Genomic DNA, 20,715 nt, shown 5'->3' on the forward strand with positions numbered 1-20,715 from the left:
CAGATACCTAGGAAATAATATACAAATAAGGAAACAACATGATGACATTTCTGCAGTATATTGTCCCATCCTCATCATTTGTAATTAAGTTCACAGCTTATAGGAATATGACTTGCATCCCATCATCAGCTAAGTATGCTCCACTTTATACTGCTTTCAGAGTTGAAGAAAAAAAAAAAGCATCTCACCAGGTAGTTTAATGTTGCAAGTTCCTGGCCTGTAAAATGAATAGGGGGAAAAAAAAAAATTAAATTTACTAAATAGCACCAGATAAAATGTAAGCAACATTCAGGTAATCAAATAGGGAATTCTACCAAAGAAAAGGGCGAAGTCACTAGGACCATGATGTTATTTATTGACATGATTACTCATTCAGAACAAGGAAAACCCTGTAAAGTAGCATGGTAGAGGCATTTTCTTTATTTACCACCAAGGCTGCACAGTGAAGAAACCTACCACATACTTTGAGACAACTGCCCTCCTTGGGACATACAGGTTTACAAATGGTGAAAATAAAACCAGAAATTAAACAAAGAATGAAAACAGGATGATGAAGCAAAAAAGAGGAGATGAAGCAGAAGAGACGAAGGAAAAGGAAGTGAGTAACAACAATAGTAAAACACAAACCTCTCCCCCCAAAAAACAAAATAAAAATAAAAAAAAGAAAGCCACAATACTGAAAGCAAAGCCACAATGTTTTCAAGGAAAAAAGAAAGAAAATGTACTTTACAAAAATCTTTCCACTGTAGCCTTTGTTTACAGTATAATGTATATAAGAATAATCAAAAATATCTTTCTAAATACTACAGGCTGTATGAACACAGCTATTACACAAACACCCTTGCTTGATTTACTTTTAACCCTGCAGATCATAAAGGAAGAGACAGAAAGAGCATGAGGGTCTTATTTTTTTCACCTACAGCAAACAGATGAGAAAACAACACAGTACACACTTATATAGATCTGATATTTATTTTACTTGAAATTCAACATAAAGGTTTTTTCAAATTGAAAAATAAACACATAGTTATGCAAACTATAGGTTTTTTGAAACAAATTAATTTCTTAAATTTTGAAACCATATACAACTGAAAAGTACACTTGCTATGGAGACTAGAAACAGCACTTCAGTAGATGGGAGCAGAAGTGAGATCAAGGTTCCAAAAAACTTCATTATTTCCTGCATGGAATACCTTTTATCTTGAATTTCTAATCATGTTAACAGATATCAGGCTTACCTATGAAAAAACTGACATAATCCTTCTTCATCTTATCCAAACCGATCTCCAAGAGCATTTGAATTGGGGTGATGCCACTGAGGGAAACAGCCTCTATCTTTCCATGGTAAGACTGCTGAATCAATTTACTTAGCAAACTGCTACTCCCTTGATGAATCTAAAAATTAGAAAAGTTTTCTTGTGATGTAACCGTGCACAAAACATCATAAACATTATTTAGAAGTACACCACCATTGAAACAGAGGGAAACTGTGACATGTGAAAGTAATTTAAAAACAATACAACCCAGAAAAAAAGGAGCAGTTAAGTGACAAGAACTATATTCAAAGAACTACTTCAAATACTGCAAACTCTAAAGTTTATTGTGAAATACAAATACATACCCACGGCTGTATCTCACCACGTTCCAAGGATTTTATGATCAGTGTGAAACACTTTATCAACTCCTGATAGGAGCTGACACCTTAAGAAAACAAGATTCAATATTTTATTTATCAATCCAAGCTCTCTCTCTCTCTAGCTGTTAATAACAACAGGCCAACACATACTTGCAAGAACAAAAGCCCTCATTTAAAGAATGGTAGCTGAAATGACAGATTGCAGCCAACTTTAAAAGGGTTACTCTAAAGAAACAATGATCAAGAGACCACCAAACTGCATACGACTGTTAAAGAACAGCTCATGGCAGACTGGCATATAACACATTTTGGCTACACTCACTCCATATATGCTTTCAGTTTTAGAGCAGATGAGTACTACTGATTGTTTAGTGCCTTTTACAGTCAAGTAAAATAAAATACAGTACCTCCTGTTGATGGTGGCCTACCTTTATATGTTGTAAGAAAGTATATAATCTCAGACACCTAAAATTAGCTCTTTTAGAAAAAGCCTGTTGATAGTTTTCTGAAGAGCTGATCAGTCCTTAAAACTCAAAGAAATTTATATTCATTTCACTGAGAAGGGATTATGGTATAGTAGATACAGAGAACAGAAAAATTAAAGGAAAACAGATGGGGTAAAAACCCGCAATACACTTACTTCTCATTTTGCACCATAATTGTTCAGCAAAATCCAGGTCCCCTCGCTCACTGAAGATTGATTTTATTGAACTGTCCACTGCAGCAGTGTCACATTTGATTTTCTGAAAGAGCGTGTTTGTCATAAGTGGAAAAGGATCCCCAAGATTGAAAGACCTTAAGAAATTTTCTCCAGAGATCAAAATTGGGTGCCCAGGAGGCCAAAACTAATACATACACATATTCTCAGAACAGAGAATGACTTTCTTGTTATCCTGAATATTTCTGGTTTATCTGATAAAGAAATCATTATATTTTTAGCTTATGAACAAAATTCAACTCCCGTCTCAATAGGAAAAAGACCCAAATCTTTCCTTGCAGACTAAAAGGGAAAAAATCTTAATATAATTTGTCCATTGCCTTACAATACTATAAACCTCTAGATAAATAGGATAGATATCCAATTGATACCATCAGATTGGCTCAAAATTATTAAATTAGGCAAGAAAAGCAAGTTTGTGACAGAACGCAATGGCACAGAGCTCAGCATTCCTGAACGAAGCTAGGACATCTGAGACTGACAGCTTTAGGAGATGACACACGGTGGTTAAGACAAGGGATTGCAGTTGATATAATATAGTTCACTTTGCAAGCTTTTGGTAGTGAAAAAGGAAAGGGAAGGAAGCAAATCAAAATAGCTCCACACCACTAAGTTTTTTATATATATATATATATAAAGTATAACGGAGACTGGTAGACCATTTAGAATTAAAAAACCAGGGAGGTTTTCTGAAGGTAAAAATTACAGTGAACTTTCCATTAGGGGATAGCTATGGAATTCCTGATTTTGCCTGTAAGGCTTTCTTCCTTTATTTTTACACTGAAGAAACAGAAAGAGATCTATCTTTCTTTACATCTTTATGTCTATGTTTTTACATATATACCTAAATAATACACAAGACTTAGTGTCGTAGTTTAGCCCTGCTCAGGACCGAGCTATGCAGTCTCTCGCTCACACCCCCCACCCTCCAGTGAGATAGGGAGGAAAATTGGTAAAGAAAAGGCAGTAAAACTTGTGGGTTCAGATGAAACAACAAAAGAAAAAAATTTAAAAGAAATAACAGAATAAACCAAAACAGAGATGGAGAACAAATACCGTATACTAGTTCACAGGAGATCCCAATGCCCAGTTTCCTCCCAGGTAGCAGGAGGCTCCTCTCAGCTCCCTCCTCGCTTACATACCGAGCATGATGTCCCATGGGATGCAGCAGTCCTTGGGCTCATTTGGGTAAACTTACTCCAGCTGTTCACTAATTAGTAACCTATCCCAGCTGGGTGCCCCAGCCATAGGGGCCACCAGCTCCAGTTCTCCTCCCAGCTCAGGTGGATGTTAACTCTGTCCTAGCCAGAACCAGGACACAGTAAAAATCTGAAATAACTACAGTTATAAGGGAAACAAGATGACAAGGCAATTGGTAGGAAATTGCATATACCTCTGTTTCATTACTGTTTCCAGATACACAATATCCATCCAGTTTCTTCTTTAAATCTAGCAGAGGAGAAAAATAAATCTCACCACTATGAAAAAGAAAAAAAAATCAGCAAACCAATTGTATAAATCCCTGGGCAGATCATAATTAACAAATACACTGACTGGATGGCTAAATTTATCCATTTTAGAATTGTTTTTACTGGGTAAGCATACAGCCTGAAAAGATCCTTTCTTAATATTTCTTATTATAAGCTATACATTTTCCCCATATGCCTTTACTACATTGTGATATCGAAGCATTAACTTGTTAAGTTTCAGTGATGAAGCAGTAAGGGGCAGCAGGTGATCTAATGAGTGTGTCTGGTTATCTTCCACGTGTCTTTGTCAGAGAGAGTTTTGTCTGCCTCTCCAAGTTTTATATGCATACAGTTGCATTTGAAAATCTCTTGGTGCATTCCTACATCTGATTCTGATTCTAAACTTGTTTTCTAATATCTTAAACCTCTGGCAAGACATATGTTGTTCATAGCAGTTTTCAGAAGGAATCAGTAATTTTGGATGCTTCATTTTAAGATGTCATCAAAGTATTGCTTTCCACCACCAAAGGGACACTTAGCAGGTTTAGAAGCTCATATGCATGTCAGATAACTTGAAAGATGCATCCAGAACTCTCTCAATTGCTTTTTAAATATAATTGTGTCATTGTAACAACTACTACTTTTATATAAAATATTACAACAAAGAAAAATGACAGAGATGTACTGACTAACCTATTTAATTCCTTTGTGCAGGTGGTTATAGCACAGAAATTAACATCTCTGATTCTAATACTTTAAAAATTGTGTGTGGAATTTCCTTTTATTTCTGTGAAATTTGACATTCCTCTCTCCCCATGTAACATGCAGCAATTACCAGTCAAAAATTCCTGGACCCGTTCAACAGTTGATTCAGACTCTAAGGACTCCGGCCACTCAGTCACACCTGTCTTCAAACCTTCAGCCAAAGCCTAAAAGCAGCAACAAAACCAGAACTACACAAACTGGTTCTTGTTTGAGATTCTACACATCATACTTAAAATTGTAGTTACCTTCTCCAAGAATCATACACCTCTCTGTACAGCTAACCATGTTCCAGAAAAGTTTATTCTAATCTAAAAGCTTAGAGTTATCTTTGAAACAGCAGATGAAGTTTTAAATAAAGTAAATTATTAACACATAAAAATCACCATTCCATGTAAATCTGAAGTTAGAATTTCTCACTCGTACTTACCAGGAGAAACTGCAGTTCTCTATACAGCTGATACACAGGACTTCTGGGGTCTCCAGCCTCCACTGTAATATTCTGAAAGTTCCAGAAGTTTATGTCAAACTTTAGAAATCAAGTGTCCTAAAATTTTCATTAGTGAAATGAATATTAATATAATTCATAACTTAGATTATGAACAGACTATATTGTTTATATAAAGAACAATAAACACAAATGTTGAGAGTCAGACTTATTTTCTCTCCTTTACGCTACTCATGATGTAAACCGTGGAAAGAGTTTGTGTTTGTTTGCTTTTTCCTTCTTGACTTACCAGTGTGGCAGCTGAAATTAGTGGAGGTGTCTCCAGAATCTTATCTACGGTATTCCACGTAATATCAACATATATATTGCTTTCAGATTCTACAATTGTGTCCTCTATTGCAGTAGCTCGAATGAGTTCATACTGAGCAAATCCTTTTGTCATCACCTAGAATGAACAGATTGTAAAAAACAAACTAAAAACACCACCACAACACTGACTGTTTTGTACCCACGCAAAATATTTTTAAAAGCATTTCACACACACACACAAATAGGTCTAATAGACAAATTCATTACAAGACAGGGAGCTCAAATGCTACTTCAAAAGAGACTGTCATACTATATAATCATACTGAGATGATATTCTAAATCAAGAGCTAAAAAGCTTCCCAAAACCAGTATCATAAATCCAAAACTAGAGTTTTTAAACCTAGATTGGAGGCACAACAGATTGTCAAAACCTACAACAGATGAATGATGTTTCATTTTATGTGCCGTTTTGAGCTCTTCCAGGTTTGCAAAACAGGTTTTATCAGCTGTAGGACCTAGGAAAGGAAAAAAAATAAGAATAAAAAAAAAACCATTTGACACAATTCAAATTTGACAGTTAAAATTAACTCCCAAATACTCCATTTGGTCAAGTACAACTCGTGCTGTCATTTAGAAAGCAGGTACTCTTCTTTCATTTGTCCTATCGATAATAAGAACTGGTGTCAACACACACATGTTTAGTAAGAGTCAGTACTTGTATAAGAAGCTGAATGGTAGCAGTTGCAATTTGTTAAGTTATTGCACCTGAGTGAGGGTAGGCCCGCACAGATACTGCTGCATTAAGTACATTAAAAAGTTATTTCCCCCACATAGTATGAGTTAAAAACATCTTTTCTCTCTCTTTTGTTTTTTTTTTCTTTTTAAAATGAGGAATACAGAGCAGTACCAAGCCAACATCACACAAAGGACAAAGATAGCATCACTCTATCAGTATTCCCACATTTTTAAGCCTTTCTAATTCAATTTTATGTGTAACATTATAACCTTACCATCACACGTAACCACATAAAAATTGATTCCTGTGATTCCGTTTCCAGCTTTGAGAGGCTCAGCTCCAAGCCAACAAGTATGTTCAGGATCAGAACCGTCACACCTTATCCAAAGGGGAGGAAGCACAACCAGTTCACTTATGTTCAAGTGGGTCATGTTCGGATTTTGTGCCATTGTATATAAGGAAATCAACTGCCTAGAAATACAAACAGGAAAAAAAATAAGATGCCAGCAAGTATAGCTAAATCTATCCCTTACATAAAATGTAACTCCTGTCTACCATGCTTTGCTAGCAGATAAATAATTTTACAAAGAGGATGCAGTATTATAACCTTCTTTTTACAGGTAGAACAAGGAAGCCACAAAGGAGAAGCAATACATTGTAACTGAGAATATATTTAATACAGTACCTAATTCAGACTAAAGATTCTGACATCGTAATTTAATTTTACACTTTAAGCATGTTAAAAGGATAAGTTAGTTAAGCAAACTAGTAACCATACTTTGGTACCATGCCTCAGCATTTTAGTGACAAAGACTTGAATCAGACTTTTTTTTTTTTTAAACAGACACCTTACAAAAACAAACACTGAGGTCTTCGTAAGCTTTCTTTGCTCACCTACACCCAGACAGTCCCATTAACCTAAAGGGACAGCTCACAAGTGTTTTTCCAGTACCTTGACTTTAGCTACACTTTGTTAGGAATACTTTTAGCCAGGGGAAGCCATTTTGCAGGATGAAAAATGGCTGTATCTCCTCACTGAACTAATAAGTAAATTAATTTCAGGGGATTTAAAATGATGCAGGTACTGAATATTAGGAAGAGAAACAGAAGTTGCAACATAAAATTACATCAAAAGAGGAAGCAGACCTTTGACACTTACTTTGCTCTTCTGACAGAAAGAGCCACTAGTCCAGAACTCTCCTTTGGTAAAAGCTCAGAGGCATAAATAGCATCATCTGGTTTTGATTCTTCCAGTGGGTCACTTTCTTCATTGTGTCTCTTTAACAGAAACGCATAGGTAAGTAAAAAAAATACAAGGTATGTGAAAATATTTGATGGGAACTCAAAAGCCTAAATTAATTTTTTTTAAAAATTAACAATTAACATACATACTTACTGCTTTCTGTAAAACATATATCATATGGTTTCCATTCCAAAATCTTTCAATGGGACTTTTGCAACTACCACCAACCAAACAGATCTCCACATCAGTCTGAAAAAAAAACAAAAAACAAAACAACTTTTTAATACACTACATATAAATGCTGCATTTCAGCCACTTTTTATACTAGAAATTGCAAAATTAACTAATTCCACAAACTGTTTTCCAACCCTATACCGAGCATTCATGAATCTAAGGCTTTCTTACTTCAGGAGAACACAGCTACTGCATGACATACATGGAACTGAATCAACTATGAAAACACAACAACTTTCAACTAATCAACATAGAAAATTTAATCTCTAACAGGTTACTTCTATGAGAAACCGAAGTTTGGTTCGATGAACAGAACTTCAGATAGAGAAATCATTGCTGTCAAGTAGCAACTGCAGTCACTAGATATCCTGAAGATGGAGAATACTTATTTAATGTAACATTAAAAATCAATTCAACACTTCTCTAAATGTCTCACAAGAGCTCTAAACACTGTTTGAAGATGTTAAATAACTCAAGCCTGTTCTTGAGGCTGAGGGAATATCAATCTTTACTCAGGATTTTGCATATGCACAGACAAGCATTACCTGATTCTTCACATCTAGGCAGTTTTTCACATTACTGAATCTTTAAACAATCACCTGATTTTATTTTCAAACTATTATCAAACTTGAATAAATCCTATAATTAGTACATCTAAAGAGCATTAGAGATTTTCAAGCCATTCCTATGTTACAAAAGCCATTAGAATGAATTGCTATTTTCATACAGATATGCCATTCCCCATAAAAGTACTTAGACAAAAAGCACGCAACCAGAAGTTGCAAGTTTGAGGATCAGCATAACCTGCATGAAAATACAACCTCAGGGCAGCTGCTGGAGCAGCCCTTCCCTCTCCTCCCAGCAGCCACACGCTGCACCAGCCGCCTTCTGCGCCTCGCACGACCTCCACCCCGCAGCAGTCCCCCGCGTACTTGATCCTTACGGTTACTTTAAACAAGGTAACAGGTGCCAAAAATCAGGGGGAGGCGGAAAGGAGCAGGGAGGTGAAGGCTGGTGAGGCTGGCACTCTGGTGCGGGGGTCTCCTCCCCCCTGAGGCAGAGGCAGCTCCAAACAGGTGTTACTGAGGTAAATTTTTTTTTTTTTTTAGGTGATATCCCCGCATATAGCTCCGCTGCTGATTAATGGCTGCGTGTTTCAAACACATAGGCTCAGGTTACGCGGCTGTATTTTCGCACATGTATTTACCTCAAAGAGATACGGCTGTTCAGGGATACTTTGCTTTCCTTCTTCATATATTCTGAAACAAAATAAAGCGTTAAGGTACATCAAGCTTTTCCCTCTGCGCTCCTCATTAAACAGCAAGCATAAACTACAGCAACACGGTTCTACAACCACAGTAAGCTGGTTGTGTGGAAGCTGGAACCCCTCTGGGCGCCCCCGCCTCCCTCAGCGGAGCGGCCCCTCAAGGCGGAGGCGCCCCGCGGCCGCGGAGGGCCCGCACCCACCGGAGGAGGCGGCCGTAGAGCCCGGCAGCCGCTGCCCCCCGCCGCTCGGCCGCCATCGCTGCCCGCCACAACCGAACCGCGCGCCTCTCCCGCCCCGCCGGCACTACATCCGGGCGGTGCTCCCAAGGAAGGCAAAAAAATTACTTTTTTCCCTGCAGGAGTGCGTTTTATTTATATTTATTCTCTTCGCAGCCCTGGCTGCGGAAAAAAAAAAAGAAAAATATCTTAAAAATGTTACAATTTCTGTGGATCGGTGACTCATCCCACCGAATCCCTCCGCCAGAAAAGAGTCCCCCGGTTTGGGAGGCGACTGAGAGCAACGGAGGCGCCCAGAGGGAGCGGGCTCGGCATCGCGGGTCGCAGCGTACGTGAAGGAGCTCGGACAGAGGCTGGGGCCAGGAGCCGACCGGCCGGTGCGGCGGAAAGCGGCGGGCAGGGTGCGGCGGGACATCGCTCATAGCCAAGGGAAAGTAACGCGCCCTTCCTTTTCCGGTGGGGGCTGCGGCGGAGGCAGGCGGCAGCACAGGGCGCTCCGCCGCCGCCACCATGGTGAGGCGCGGGAGCGTGGCGCACCGGGAGGGGCTGGGGCCGTCGGTGATGCGGGGCGGGCAGCACGTCGAGGCCGGTGGGAGCCGGTCCGGCGGGCAGAGCCATGCCGCGGGCAGCCCGAGAGCTGGAGGCGTGCGGCCACCGGCCGCCATTTTGGAGCCGTCAGCGCTGGGCCTGCCGCGTGGAGCCCGGGTGGGGAGGCCGTGCTGCCAGGCGGGCTGAAGAGGGACCGGGCGGGCCGTGCCGCGGAGCGGGTCCCGGGCGGGAGCTTGGCTTGGTGTGCGGGAAATCATCCTTTCCTCGGGCAGCGTGGGAGATTGGGCCCACGTCGTTTCCTGGCAGGGCCGTTTCGGTGTTCCCACGTATTTCTGTAAAGCAAGGCAAAGCCACACGAGAGCTTTTGAGCCCACGTAGAGTTAAAATGGTTTCTATAACGCCAATTCTTTAAACTTTTTTTTACCTTTTTTTTTTTCCTGTTATTCTGAAACAGTCTTTAAAAGGCCTTCATCTGAAACGAGGTTGCAAATGAGCAACTTTTCTCGCTGATACAACTCAGATTGTGATCTGGTTCCTTCCCCCTGATCAAGTTTCTTCCGAGCTTGTGATGGGGTCTCTGCACTGACTCTAGGGGTCAGTGCTTTGCTAGTAACCAGCGTTAGATATACACACAGTACTTCTCTTGCTGTGAGCTGGTTAGTTTTGAATTTTATAGTATTTTTGATAACTCAAGCTGGGAAAGGGAAGGAAGATGCTTTCCTGTACTGTTGCCATGAGCTATTAATTAATAACAAATACAGTTTAATGCTAAAAGATTATTTTTAAAAGGCTACTGTTCAGATCAGCAAGCTCTTATTGAACATCTTTTCAGGTTTTTGAAAATAAGCTGTTGCTGCTAGCAGTTGAATTTTTCACCTCAGAAATTTTGAGGCACTGCTCAGAGGACCCAGACTACAAAAAAATTCACCCTGACACTTGAGGTTAAAGTTTACTTGCTTGTAGTCACTGAGTCTCTATATTGTACTGCAGAAGTTGGTTACAGCATTTAAACAGTTAAATGTAATCTAAATCCCAAGTCTTTGGTTAACTGAATAAACAGGTGGGTTTTGTATAGGCTTTTTTAATCGTAGATGGGAACTAGTTTAGAAGGTGTTATTAAAGAGCCCAGAGATTAAATTCCAGGTTAACTCTACCCAAATGACTTGAAAACTTACTGATTTTCAAACCTCAGGTACAGTGTCCTGAATGTGGATTGTGCTGAGGAGCACTATGTTCGGTGGAAATTATTGCTATGATGATGTAATTTGCGTCTTATCCAGTGTTCAGTGACAGTTGCCTGCTGTCAGTGTGCTGGCACTGTTGAACTGAAGACCCCTTCATTCTGAGCAATATTTGATGAGTTTTAATGCTAGCAATTTACTTTACTGGCGCTTAAGAGTTTGTTGGTTTGGTTTTTTTTCTTTTTCAGGCTTGTGCTCGACCGTTAATATCTGTGTACTCTGAGAAGGGGGAAGCATCAGGCAAAAATGTCACCTTGCCTGCTGTATTCAAGGCTCCCATTCGCCCTGACGTTGTGAACTTCGTTCACACCAATTTGCGCAAGAACAACAGGCAGCCCTATGCTGTCAGTGAGCTTGCAGGTATGGCATGTCAAAATGAGCAGAACTGCTTGTGTTAGCCTGTGACTTTAATACAGGTGGGCTAAAACGGAAACAAATTTAGAATGAAATAGAGAAGTGCTGTTCAGTGGGATTCCGTGTATAGAAGGCAATGCAACTATTCTGGTTATTTACAAGCCAATTTTAAATTGTATGAAATACAACTTTATTACTGTTCTGAAAACAGCAAGGTGTGTAAAAGTCTTGTAGTACTCTGGGGTTTTATCTCAAATGTATATTACTGAAAGTATCGTGGCACCTACGTCCTCGAGTGGAATCTGCCTTTGCAAGAAGACAAAATGTCTGACAGTGTATCAGGCAGAAGACTGCGATGACAAACCACGCTTTATAATCCCTGCTCCATGTTGATCACGGAAGACTTACCTGAGGCACTTGCTAAGAATAAACTTCTGCCAATGGCCATTTGTTAGAGTTGCTTCTGGGTGCAGACAGCTCCTGTTTCCTGAGAAATCTGTGCCAAGAACGTGCATTTTCAAGTTTGTTTCTGATGGTGTTTCACTAGAAACGGCAATGCCAGTTCAGATCTCCAAACTGAGGATCAGGCTTAGAAATGAGTACGTTAATGTACTTGATTCTGACCTAAGCCGATCTTTAACATGGTAACAGTTAAAGTGCCCGATCAGGATTTGTTTTGCTGAAATGATGAGATTCCACTTCATTGGTCCGTGTTTCTGAAACACATGATAACGGTGGAAGTTCTGATTGGCGGTCCGTCTGTGACTTTGGGCAGATTTCAGTGTTGTCACTATCTGAACTAAAATCTTTCTGTTCCAGGTCATCAGACCAGTGCTGAGTCTTGGGGCACTGGGAGAGCCGTTGCTCGTATTCCTCGAGTACGAGGTGGTGGAACTCACCGCTCCGGCCAGGGTGCCTTTGGAAACGTATCCTTCGATAGCTGTCGTTTGCATCGGGTGTAAAGCTGAACTCGTGAAGCAGAAAAATTATTTTTAGGTATCTAAATGTGAAATGGAATCTTCTACTTCTTGAGGTAATGGCTTCCTACAGTGATCTGGACAACCAGATTTGAGGCGTTTGTAGTGTGATTAGAACCTCCTGTATGCAAATTCAGACTTGCTTTAACGAACAGGAGCTTTCACTGATAACAGAAGCTGTCCGCCACTGCAGAAGCGGTGGGTATCTTGAATCTCGGGATGCGTGCTATCTTGCCATGATGTCGTAATTTGCGTCTTACTCTGTGCTCAGTGACAGTTGCCTGCTGTCAGTGTACTGGTACGGATGGCTGACGAACAGTTAACGCTGAGCAAGGAAGAGTGTCACGCTAGGAAAAGAAGCTTCAAAAATGTTGTTCTTAACTGTCGACGCATAGATGTGTCGTGGAGGCCGCATGTTTGCCCCAACCAAGACTTGGCGGCGCTGGCACCGTAGAGTGAATACGACTCAAAAGCGTTACGCCATCTGCTCCGCTCTGGCAGCGTCCGCTCTCCCCGCGCTGGTCATGTCTAAAGGTGGGAGTTCTGTCTCTGGAAATGTTTGCCTGTAGTTCTGCATTGCCTGAGCAGTGCGGCAAGGTGTGATTACTCAAAATGTTTCTCGCGGATAACTAAATTCTCTTTCAAAGAGTTTAAGGGGCAGCCCGTTCTTTAGTAAGGGGAGGTGTTTGTGTTGGATGCTCAGTGATGCTGAGGTGCCTTTGTGTGCATTGCTGACACAAATCTTGTGCACTTCACTACTGTAGTAACTGTGCCTGAATGCTAGATCATTAGTTTAATTTCCACTGTTTATCATTTTGTACAATTTCTGAACGCAAATAACCTTAAGAAATGCATACAGTCATGATCAGTGGGTAACCGCCTGTCTTGTAAAATCCTCGCTAGGCCACCGCATTGAGGAGATTCCAGAACTTCCCCTGGTTGTTGAGGACAAAGTGGAGAGTTACAAGAAAACCAAGGAAGCTGTTCTCCTTCTCAAGAAGCTTAAAGCTTGGAATGACATCAAAAAGGTGAGTTGATAAGGTTTAAGAGCGAAACCCAGGGGATTCAGTTCTGCCGTTGTTACAGTAGGAATTCCAAATAGATCTGTTTGATTTGATGCTGCGAGAAATCCCTTGGTAACAAAACTACAAGAAACTGTAAAAAAGTTTAAGCAAAGTAGATTTCTTACTGTGCTGCTTTGCTCTGCATTTAGTTGTCTTCGTTTTGGTGTTGTTTAATAGTTGGGGTTTTTTGTTTGTTTTTTTTTTTTTTTTAACACTCTTAAGAATGATGAACTTCTCACTGGTCCGTGTTTCAGATAAGCAGTGATGATTGTGAAGTTCTGACTAAAGCAGTTTTATTGTGTCTTACTGGTGGGATTTGGATTATTTTGAATATTCACAGGTTTTGTTTTTATATAGGTGTATGCCTCCCAGCGTATGCGGGCCGGAAAGGGTAAAATGAGGAATCGCCGTCGCATCCAGCGCAGGGGACCCTGCATCATCTACAACGAGGACAATGGCATCATTAGAGCTTTCCGGAATATCCCAGGTAATTTCAACCTGGGGCACGCTTACGCTTTTGTTGGGAGACTGCCTAGAATGATGAGATTCCACTTCACTGGTCCGTGTTTCTGAAAACACATGATTTTGTGGAAGTTCTGACTTGCTGAAGTAGCTAGTATGTTCTTTCTGAGGATGTTTATGACAAATTTTATGGTTGTCACCAGCCCTAAGCTGCATTTGGAGCAGTTAAAAACGAGGCTGTCAGGTTTGTTGCTGGAAAAAGGCTGATGATTATTTTTAAAACCGAATAGGTTTTCATCCGTAGGTGTAACTGTAGTGTAAAAGCTAATAAGCTCACATCTGGCTTTGCTTACTTTCTTGTCTGTTTATTGTTTGGCCTGGCATTCCTTGATTTTAAGTACAAATGAAAGGGACGGGTTTCTCTGTGTTTCTACAGGAATTACTCTTCTTGATGTGAACAAGCTGAACCTGCTGAGACTTGCTCCCGGCGGCCACGTCGGGCGTTTCTGCATTTGGACAGAAAGCGCCTTCCGCAAGCTGGATGATTTGTACGGCACCTGGCGCAAACCTGCCACGCTGAAGAGCGACTACAAGTAAGCGTGGCCACCACTGGGCACAACGGAATGGGGTAAAAACAGGCGTGGGAGGACAACCCGGCAGCGTCAGGTTCTTCCGTTGGGAGGTGGAGAATGAACACCAGTACTTTTTCCTAAATGCCAGTTTTCACTGGATTAGTCACGTTTTTATTGTCCAGCTTACACTCTGTTTGTTTCACAGCCTGCCAATGCACAAGATGACCAATACCGACATTGGAAGAATCATGAGAAGCCAGGAAATCCAGAAGGCACTGCGTGCTCCCAAGTAATAATTTTTACTTAACAAATGCGAAGTGCGGTCTCTTGTGTCATTGCCGAGTGTGAGGCTTTAGCGAGATCAGAAATCTCTGCAGTGGGACATCGGATAGGGGTGGCATTTCTTTAGTTTCTGAGTATAAATGCAAGGAATTCTGGTTCTACAAGTTTCAGGGAAAACGTAGAGCTTGAACGGCGAACTGAGATCGGGATGCCTGTCTGTCCTTTTCAGGAAGAAGATTCGCCGTAGGGTCCTGAAGAAGAATCCACTGAAGAATCTGAGAATCATGATCAAGTTGAACCCCTATGCCAAAACCATGCGACGCAACACCATTCTGCGCCACGCGCAAAACGTGAGTGGGCACAGAGTCTGGTAACAGCCAGAACAGGATTTAGTACTTCAGATGATATGCTGATTATTTTATTTTATTTTTTTCTTTTTTAGCATAAACTTAAGGAAGAGAAGAAAGCCAAGGCCAAGCTTGCGGCCAAGGCCCCAGCTAAGCCCAGGGCGGAGACCGCGGCCAAGCCTGCCAAGACCGCTGCAAAGGCCAAGGCTGAGGCATAAGCCCCTGCAGCACCGCATCCACCCGAGCTCAGAAAGCGGTGCTGTGGATTTACAGCTAATAAATTCCCTTGGAACAGAGACGTGTGTCCTCTTGTGCTGCGGTGGTCGGTTGTTTCTGAGAAGCGTTTCTAAGGGGGTTTTGAAAGGGAAACTCTGCAAAGAATTGAAGTAAGAAGTAGGGGTGTGGTCTTTGCCGCCCTTCGGGGATTTTACCCGGTTTTCGCTGTAAAGCGGTGCCCCTGGGCGCCGTGGCGAGAAGCGGCCACGCGGTGGCAGCTGCTGCTCGGAAACGGGCGGCAAATGGCGGCGGCGTGACGTCAGGCGGAGGGGCGTCACCCCAGCGGCGGCTGCGGCGCCTCCGCCCGCGCGCCAGGGGGCGCCGTGGCTCCGCCGCTTCCCGCCGGCGGGGCGAGGCGAGGCGCGCGCGCGGCGGAGGATGCTGAGCCGGCTGCAGGAGCTGCGCAAGGAGGAGGAGACGCTGCTGCGGGTGAAGGCGGCGCTGCACGAGCAGCTCACCCGCCTCAGGGTGCGCGGGAGCGGGGCCGAGCGAGGGAGCGGCCGGGGGGGGGGGACCGGGTCGGGGCGGCCGGGCGCGGGAGCGGGGCCGCGGGCAGCGGCGGGGCCTGCGCCGCCTCGCCTTTCTCCTCGTTTTTTTTCTTTTTAATGCTCTCGAGTTGGGAACGAGCGGCCGCCTGGCCGCGGCTCCGAGGGGTTGGGGTTGTTTCCTGTGGCTTCTAATCCCCGCACTGCAGCTTCGCAAAATAAACGCAAAGGTAAACGCCGCCCTGCGTTCGTGTCCCGGTGAGAACGGCTGCTGCTGGGGTCGTCGGTGTCCTGCTGTGGATTGAAGCTGAGGAGTGGTGAAACGAGCTTTAAAAGCTTTGGTGTTACCGCTGCTGATTATTCAATATTTAACCATAGAGTCCAAGAAATAATTACTGCAGAGGTTTGTGTGTGCCCTTGTGCGCAGGTGGAAGAGCTGGCGCTGCAGTCGATGATCAGGTCCAGGGAGGAGAACGGAGCAGCCCCTTCCCCCGCCGTGGCGGAGGAGCCTCACGAGGTGACGGGCGGCGAGGGGCCGGGCTGTGTCAGCGTGGGCGAGGGGAGAGGAGAGCTGTGCCCATGTGAGGGGCTGCGGGCGTGCCCGGGGTGGTTTTCAGCTGGGGTTCGCAATGTTGCGCTTGGTTATGCTGCTCCTTAACTGAAAGGCTTGGCTGTAAAATCCGTGCGGCCTGTTGCTGGTTTATGTTTGAAGGGTTTTGCCTTTTCCCATCCCTGACAGCAGCGAGTTGTTTCCAGGGAGACCGGGAAATAGCTGCTTTATATCGGCATAGCTTCAGTTGCCGTTTATTAAGCATTGTGTTGAATTCTCTTAACTGTGACGTGCTGGTTGAGCCAACTGATCGCAGGGGATGGATGTATAGCTGTCACTGCACTGAACTTTTTACTAAATATGTGCTCAGCTTGAACTAGTTGAAACTGTTCTAGTACCAGATTTGTAAAGGACACTGTGACTGTGCAGTTTTATTAGTGATTTGAGAAGGATTCAGTATCGCTGCTGGTCTTTGTAATTAGCAAGTTAAATTCTTTTATTGTGACAGATTCTTGGGCAGATGGACAATGAGGCTGCTATCAATCAAACTGAATTACACCTAAGTCTTCAAGAGCGTGAAGAGGAGGAGGAGGAAGAGGAGGAATCTGATTCTTGAGAGAAAAAAAATCATCAATGGTTTTTCATACAGACTCAGGAATTTCTCCTTCATTCACATAAAATTTACCAACTGATTTTCATGTTGTCCTGTATGTGGATATGAACTATGTGATACGGGTGTGACCTGTGTGATATGCAAGACTGTGGGTGTCTAGGGAAGTTACACTTGAATATATGAACGTCACAAGCTTGGCACATCTTGACTTAGATGCTGAAAGAATGAAAATTTGCTGCACAAAGTATGTAGCATAATCTGTTCCACATTTAAAACCTAATGTAGCTTACTGCATCTTTAGATATGGATGCGAGAAGTCATTAATCAAGTCAGACTAATTTAACATGTATACTAAAAGCAATAATTCATTTGCTCTTATTTCCTGATGCTGAACAATAAACCAGGCCGTGGGGGCTGGTTGCTGAACCAATGATTATATTATTACATCATTTGCTTAAACTGGGAATCTTAAGGTATGTGGTGAGAAAAGATGTGTCCAGGATTGTGTCCAGGTTTTCAGCTGCTATCGTCTCAGTTACACGGAAAACTGGACTTACGCTCCCTGTAAATGTGACAGAGCTGCAGGTGTTCCTGCATTGGGAGGCGCAGGTACTGCACCGTCAGCTTAATTCTGAGCACGATAACGAGGTTGCCTCTTTGTTCCCACTGGTGCTCTTCTCACTGGTAGAGTCAGACTGACTGTGCCAGTGAAGGATTTTCTATGTCTCACTTTCAGAGTAGCAGCCAATTAGCCTTCTCTTTGTCCACAAATTGTACGGTAAGAATTGGTCTGTGTTACTTGTAATAAGGAACTAGTATTTTTAAATTCCTGTTATTTCCCTTTTTCCTCACAGTAACTTCATAAATCAATGCAAGTCCACCTTCTGCTTTCAAGTGAGCTCCAAGGAGGAGTGTGAGGTGCTTAAGAACTGAGATATAAAATGGAAAGTGGTGTGAAGTCCCCTTGACAATTTCTTTGATGGTACAGTAACAAGCTCGTGCTGCTCTTTCTGACAGACAGTATGTTCCTTCTCGTGTGGTGCAGCTGGTTATTTTTATCAATTCTTAAAGACTTGTCCTAAAGCAGAGAAACCTAAACCTGTTAAGCTGATGAAAAACAGTCAATAAAAGTAATATTCTAACTTAGCCCCTTTGTCAGCTGTCTTAACTAGGCAAAGCAGTTAGAGCCAGGGTTGTTCGTTGCAGAGTGCATACCTGAGGGCACTGCTCTGTCTCTGGCATCGCTCTGAGAAAGATGCAATAAAGAGTCTGCTCAGGTTTGCATTAAGAGCAAGAAAGGAACTTGGAGAAGTGTGCTGGGCCTGCTCAGAACACGATTCAGCCTCCAGTGAGTGCCTGCCACTGTATGAGGAGAGATCGTTTATTTGGCTCTCATTTGCCTTGTAGTGATAGAAACTGACTGTTGGAATGTAAATGTAGCTTCATCCTGTACTAAGACTAACTGGTTTTTGGAAATCCTGGGTCTTAATGAAAGGACTTACAACAGGAGTGCAGAAGATTTCGCGAAGCTTTCCCAAGACACATGGGTAAAAAAAAAAAACCTGCAAAAGCTTGAGCTGAAAGTGTCATGGCTTAGAGTGTCATATAGTTTTTTGAAGGTATGTGTATGAGGAGTTGGTTTATGAGGAGCTCAGGAGCCAGCCTCTCCTTTCTTTGCACGGTTCAGCTCCAAAGAGGAATTTTGATTAACGAAAAACATTATTTGTTCCCAGCATGGTCCAGAGTAGCTTTCATGGCTATAGTTCCTGCTGCCTTTTGTGAATGAGTCCCTCGCTTGGGACCAGTTCTATCGCATGGTACAATGCAGTACTTGTCATGGTGTCCTACTGCACACAACTGCGGGTGCAGTGTTCAAAGTATTGCTGGCTGTGGAACAAACAAGTAAAATGGGATTTAAGTCTCTAAAAACCTTCTGTTCACAGACGATTTGGTAAAAGAAATATGCAGTAAAAAATGCTAGTGTAGTTTTTCTGTGTGTTACTGTGTGTAAGTCACATGTAAAGCTCAGGACAGATTTTAAATTAAACATTACACAGCCTTCTCATTACTCCCAACAGTCCCATTCAAACCAGGCCAAGCTGAAGGAAAAGCCTTGGAGGTGACAATGAGTCACTTCCTACCGCAGCTGGGTTGAGGGCTTTTCTATCCCTCTCCGATACTCGATCTGTGGCCAAGTGGAAGTTCATGTCTGGAATTATTTGGATTCCTTTTGGGAAGGAACTTCAGCTATTTCCGTGTCTGAAACACCCTTTCAAGGAGCGGAACTTTTTATAGCACAGCTGTTAAAAGAGAGCAAGACTTTGTGCTGAGGACACGTAGCTGTACCCACCTCTCCTGTTCTGCTGTACGCCAACACCATGAGCTTGCCAAGCAGCTGATAGAAGAAAAATAAGCTGAAGAAATGAGTGTGGTACGACCACTTGTTTAATGACAGCTGCAGGCACGCAGGTCTTCCCTTCTCCTGGGTGGATCACAGTGTTCCTGTGTTTTGTTCCACAATGCCAGTTTGTCCAGGAAAACACCTGTCACACCCCACCCAGGGGGCTGCAGCACTGACCTGAGCAGAAGCTGCGTGAGCAGACAAAGCCTCTGCAGCCAGGCTTCCCTCAGGCTTTCCAGAGAAACCCAGTAAACAGTCTGAACACATTGCAATGGCAACTAACGCAAATTCACACACTGGGTTAAGTTTTTGAGTTTTAAAAAACAGCTTCAAGAAGTTACTTGATAATATATATTTATTAAGAGAATCCATTGCTAAACATCTGAGAGAATAAAACAATAGAGGATCTTCATACACTTCAGACACGAAACGCAGTTGTCATGAATCTTCAGGTTAAAAGAAAGCAAACTGCCTGGATCTTTGTCTTGATTCTATAGGACGCTTCCAAGAACTAACTTTTAAAAATCAATTATAAAGACATACATCACTAAACCCAAGTATGATGATATGTTTTTAAAATAAATATAGAAATATGAACAAGTCTACAGTTAGAATATTGCCCTGTACATTCCAAGAAATGCAGAGCTCTTGCCTTCTCCACCTGGATAGAGAGATCTCTAAACAACAGCAAAGTCGGAACCGTTCGGCCTAACTTTCAGACACAGTTTTGGCAGCAGCAAAAGCATGCTCGACAGATACGTTTTGGAGCATCCCTAACCCTTTCTGCACGGGAGATTAGGTAAGCATGATTGAAGTACCAATGATTTACAAAGAATCCTGATAAAGTTCCAACAAGCTGGGGGTGAACAGCCCCGATGATATTTTCATTAAGAAAGAATATCCATAATCACTTAAAATCGGCAAGCACTGTAACTTAAACACCTTAGTTTTGGTCAGTAAACAAATGGAATCCAATACAATACCAATTAGTTTATGACAAAATTTAAAACCGTTTGGCACATGCTGTAAAGACATCCTTCCTTAAGAGGTGAAATACATGTTTGACCAGGTACAAGCTGAGGAAATGGGACCAAAATAGCTTTGTTGTTAACAGACGTACAGTGCAGGCTCTGCTCTTCCCCATTCAGACGCCAGCAGCATGCGTGGGGGTACTGGGTTGGTTAAGGCCTATGGTTGAACAAAGCCACCCCGCAAAATCCACCTCCTCCGCTTCGGATCTCTTAATGAAAGCATGAATCTGAGCAGAGAAGAGTATTATTATTCAAGCACTCTACCCGTTAAATAATAATTTGGAATAACATGAAATACAGTAAATCCACTTTACTGTCAGTATTCAAAAGCTAGCTACAAAATTTGGCAAAGCACGTGAAGCGACCAGGAGAGCTTTTCAGCACTATTTCCAAAATAACCAGTATATAAACGTACACCCTGCAAAGGATTCCAGAGGAATACTGCCTGCACCG

At 42.5% G+C, this 20,715-nt stretch overlaps 4 protein-coding genes and 5 non-coding genes across 17 annotated transcripts in view; 7 read left to right on the plus strand and 2 right to left on the minus strand.

Moving 5' to 3' along the window:
- Positions 1 to 9,286, minus strand: part of ZWILCH (zwilch kinetochore protein) — a 55,863-nt gene extending 46,577 nt beyond the window's left edge. For 5 of the 7 annotated variants that reach the window (XR_015259849.1, XR_015259848.1, XM_086756931.1 and 2 more), the window contains exons 1-14: positions 9,023 to 9,286; positions 8,763 to 8,814; positions 7,475 to 7,570; positions 7,238 to 7,356; positions 6,353 to 6,549; positions 5,778 to 5,857; positions 5,323 to 5,478; positions 5,016 to 5,087; positions 4,659 to 4,752; positions 3,748 to 3,803; positions 2,277 to 2,379; positions 1,622 to 1,701; positions 1,239 to 1,395; positions 189 to 217 (exon numbers count right to left, since the gene is read on the minus strand). Coding sequence is in view for 5 of the 7 variants with exons in the window: in XM_086756931.1 (XP_086613057.1) it covers positions 189 to 217; positions 1,239 to 1,395; positions 1,622 to 1,701; positions 2,277 to 2,379; positions 3,748 to 3,803; positions 4,659 to 4,752; positions 5,016 to 5,087; positions 5,323 to 5,478; positions 5,778 to 5,857; positions 6,353 to 6,549; positions 7,238 to 7,356; positions 7,475 to 7,570; positions 8,763 to 8,814; positions 9,023 to 9,078 (1,347 nt within the window). In the remaining 2 variants the exon portion in view is untranslated. Of the gene's footprint in view, positions 1 to 188; positions 218 to 1,238; positions 1,396 to 1,621; positions 1,702 to 2,276; positions 2,380 to 3,747; positions 3,804 to 4,658; positions 4,753 to 5,015; positions 5,088 to 5,322; positions 5,479 to 5,777; positions 5,858 to 6,352; positions 6,550 to 7,237; positions 7,357 to 7,466; positions 7,578 to 8,762; positions 8,815 to 9,022 lie in introns of those variants that run through there. The other 2 variants (XM_086756933.1, XM_086756934.1) reach the window with 2 other exon arrangements.
- Positions 9,287 to 9,437: 151 nt separating this feature from the next.
- On the plus strand, positions 9,438 to 15,202 carry RPL4 (ribosomal protein L4). The gene is made up of 10 exons (XM_086756935.1): positions 9,438 to 9,571; positions 11,037 to 11,208; positions 12,022 to 12,128; positions 12,575 to 12,713; positions 13,083 to 13,207; positions 13,601 to 13,730; positions 14,142 to 14,298; positions 14,483 to 14,566; positions 14,789 to 14,909; positions 15,002 to 15,202. The coding sequence occupies exons 1-10, from the start codon at positions 9,569 to 9,571 to the stop codon at positions 15,122 to 15,124; spliced, it is 1,161 nt and encodes a 386-aa protein (XP_086613061.1). The 5' UTR covers positions 9,438 to 9,568; the 3' UTR covers positions 15,125 to 15,202.
- On the plus strand, positions 10,856 to 10,956 carry LOC147599208 (small nucleolar RNA SNORD16). Its single transcript, XR_015259959.1, has one exon. It is a non-coding gene; the product is annotated as a small nucleolar RNA SNORD16 (small nucleolar RNA).
- On the plus strand, positions 11,882 to 11,953 carry LOC147599209 (small nucleolar RNA SNORD18). The gene has a single exon (XR_015259962.1). It is a non-coding gene; the product is annotated as a small nucleolar RNA SNORD18 (small nucleolar RNA).
- Positions 12,412 to 12,511, plus strand: LOC147599210 (small nucleolar RNA SNORD16). Its single transcript, XR_015259965.1, has one exon. It is a non-coding gene; the product is annotated as a small nucleolar RNA SNORD16 (small nucleolar RNA).
- On the plus strand, positions 13,462 to 13,529 carry LOC147599211 (small nucleolar RNA SNORD18). Its single transcript, XR_015259964.1, has one exon. It is a non-coding gene; the product is annotated as a small nucleolar RNA SNORD18 (small nucleolar RNA).
- On the plus strand, positions 13,776 to 13,847 carry LOC147599212 (small nucleolar RNA SNORD18). The gene has a single exon (XR_015259963.1). It is a non-coding gene; the product is annotated as a small nucleolar RNA SNORD18 (small nucleolar RNA).
- Positions 15,203 to 15,521: 319 nt separating the features above from the next.
- On the plus strand, positions 15,522 to 17,974 carry SNAPC5 (small nuclear RNA activating complex polypeptide 5). The gene is made up of 3 exons (XM_086757260.1): positions 15,522 to 15,650; positions 16,095 to 16,184; positions 16,726 to 17,974. The coding sequence occupies exons 1-3, from the start codon at positions 15,561 to 15,563 to the stop codon at positions 16,831 to 16,833; spliced, it is 288 nt and encodes a 95-aa protein (XP_086613386.1). The 5' UTR covers positions 15,522 to 15,560; the 3' UTR covers positions 16,834 to 17,974.
- A 1,594-nt stretch (positions 17,975 to 19,568) lies between these two features.
- MAP2K1 (mitogen-activated protein kinase kinase 1) overlaps positions 19,569 to 20,715 on the minus strand; it is a 35,156-nt gene continuing 34,009 nt past the window's right edge. For all 3 annotated transcript variants that reach the window (XM_086757129.1, XM_086757130.1, XM_010126516.2), the window contains exon 11: positions 19,569 to 20,489. In XM_086757129.1, coding sequence (XP_086613255.1) covers positions 20,376 to 20,489 — 114 coding nt within the window. In that variant the 3' untranslated portion in view covers positions 19,569 to 20,375. The remainder of the gene's footprint in view (positions 20,490 to 20,715) is intronic.

Source organism: Chlamydotis macqueenii, chromosome 12, assembly GCF_036417535.1.
Source record: "Chlamydotis macqueenii isolate bChlMac1 chromosome 12, bChlMac1.mat, whole genome shotgun sequence".
NCBI lineage: Eukaryota > Metazoa > Chordata > Aves > Otidiformes > Otididae > Chlamydotis > Chlamydotis macqueenii.

Bases quoted from the DNA above. Each gene is read 5' to 3' on its own strand.
- RPL4 (XM_086756935.1), top strand. The intron at 12,129-12,574 runs GTATCCTTCGAT...GTCGACGCATAG, and splicing joins GCCAGGGTGCCTTTGGAAAC to ATGTGTCGTGGAGGCCGCAT. The intron at 13,731-14,141 runs GTAATTTCAACC...GTGTTTCTACAG, and splicing joins AGCTTTCCGGAATATCCCAG to GAATTACTCTTCTTGATGTG.
- SNAPC5 (XM_086757260.1), top strand. From the start codon at position 15,561: ATGCTGAGCCGGCTGCAGGAGCTGCGCAAGGAGGAGGAGACGCTGCTG. The intron at 15,651-16,094 runs GTGCGCGGGAGC...CCTTGTGCGCAG, and splicing joins AGCAGCTCACCCGCCTCAGG to GTGGAAGAGCTGGCGCTGCA. The intron at 16,185-16,725 runs GTGACGGGCGGC...TTATTGTGACAG, and splicing joins TGGCGGAGGAGCCTCACGAG to ATTCTTGGGCAGATGGACAA.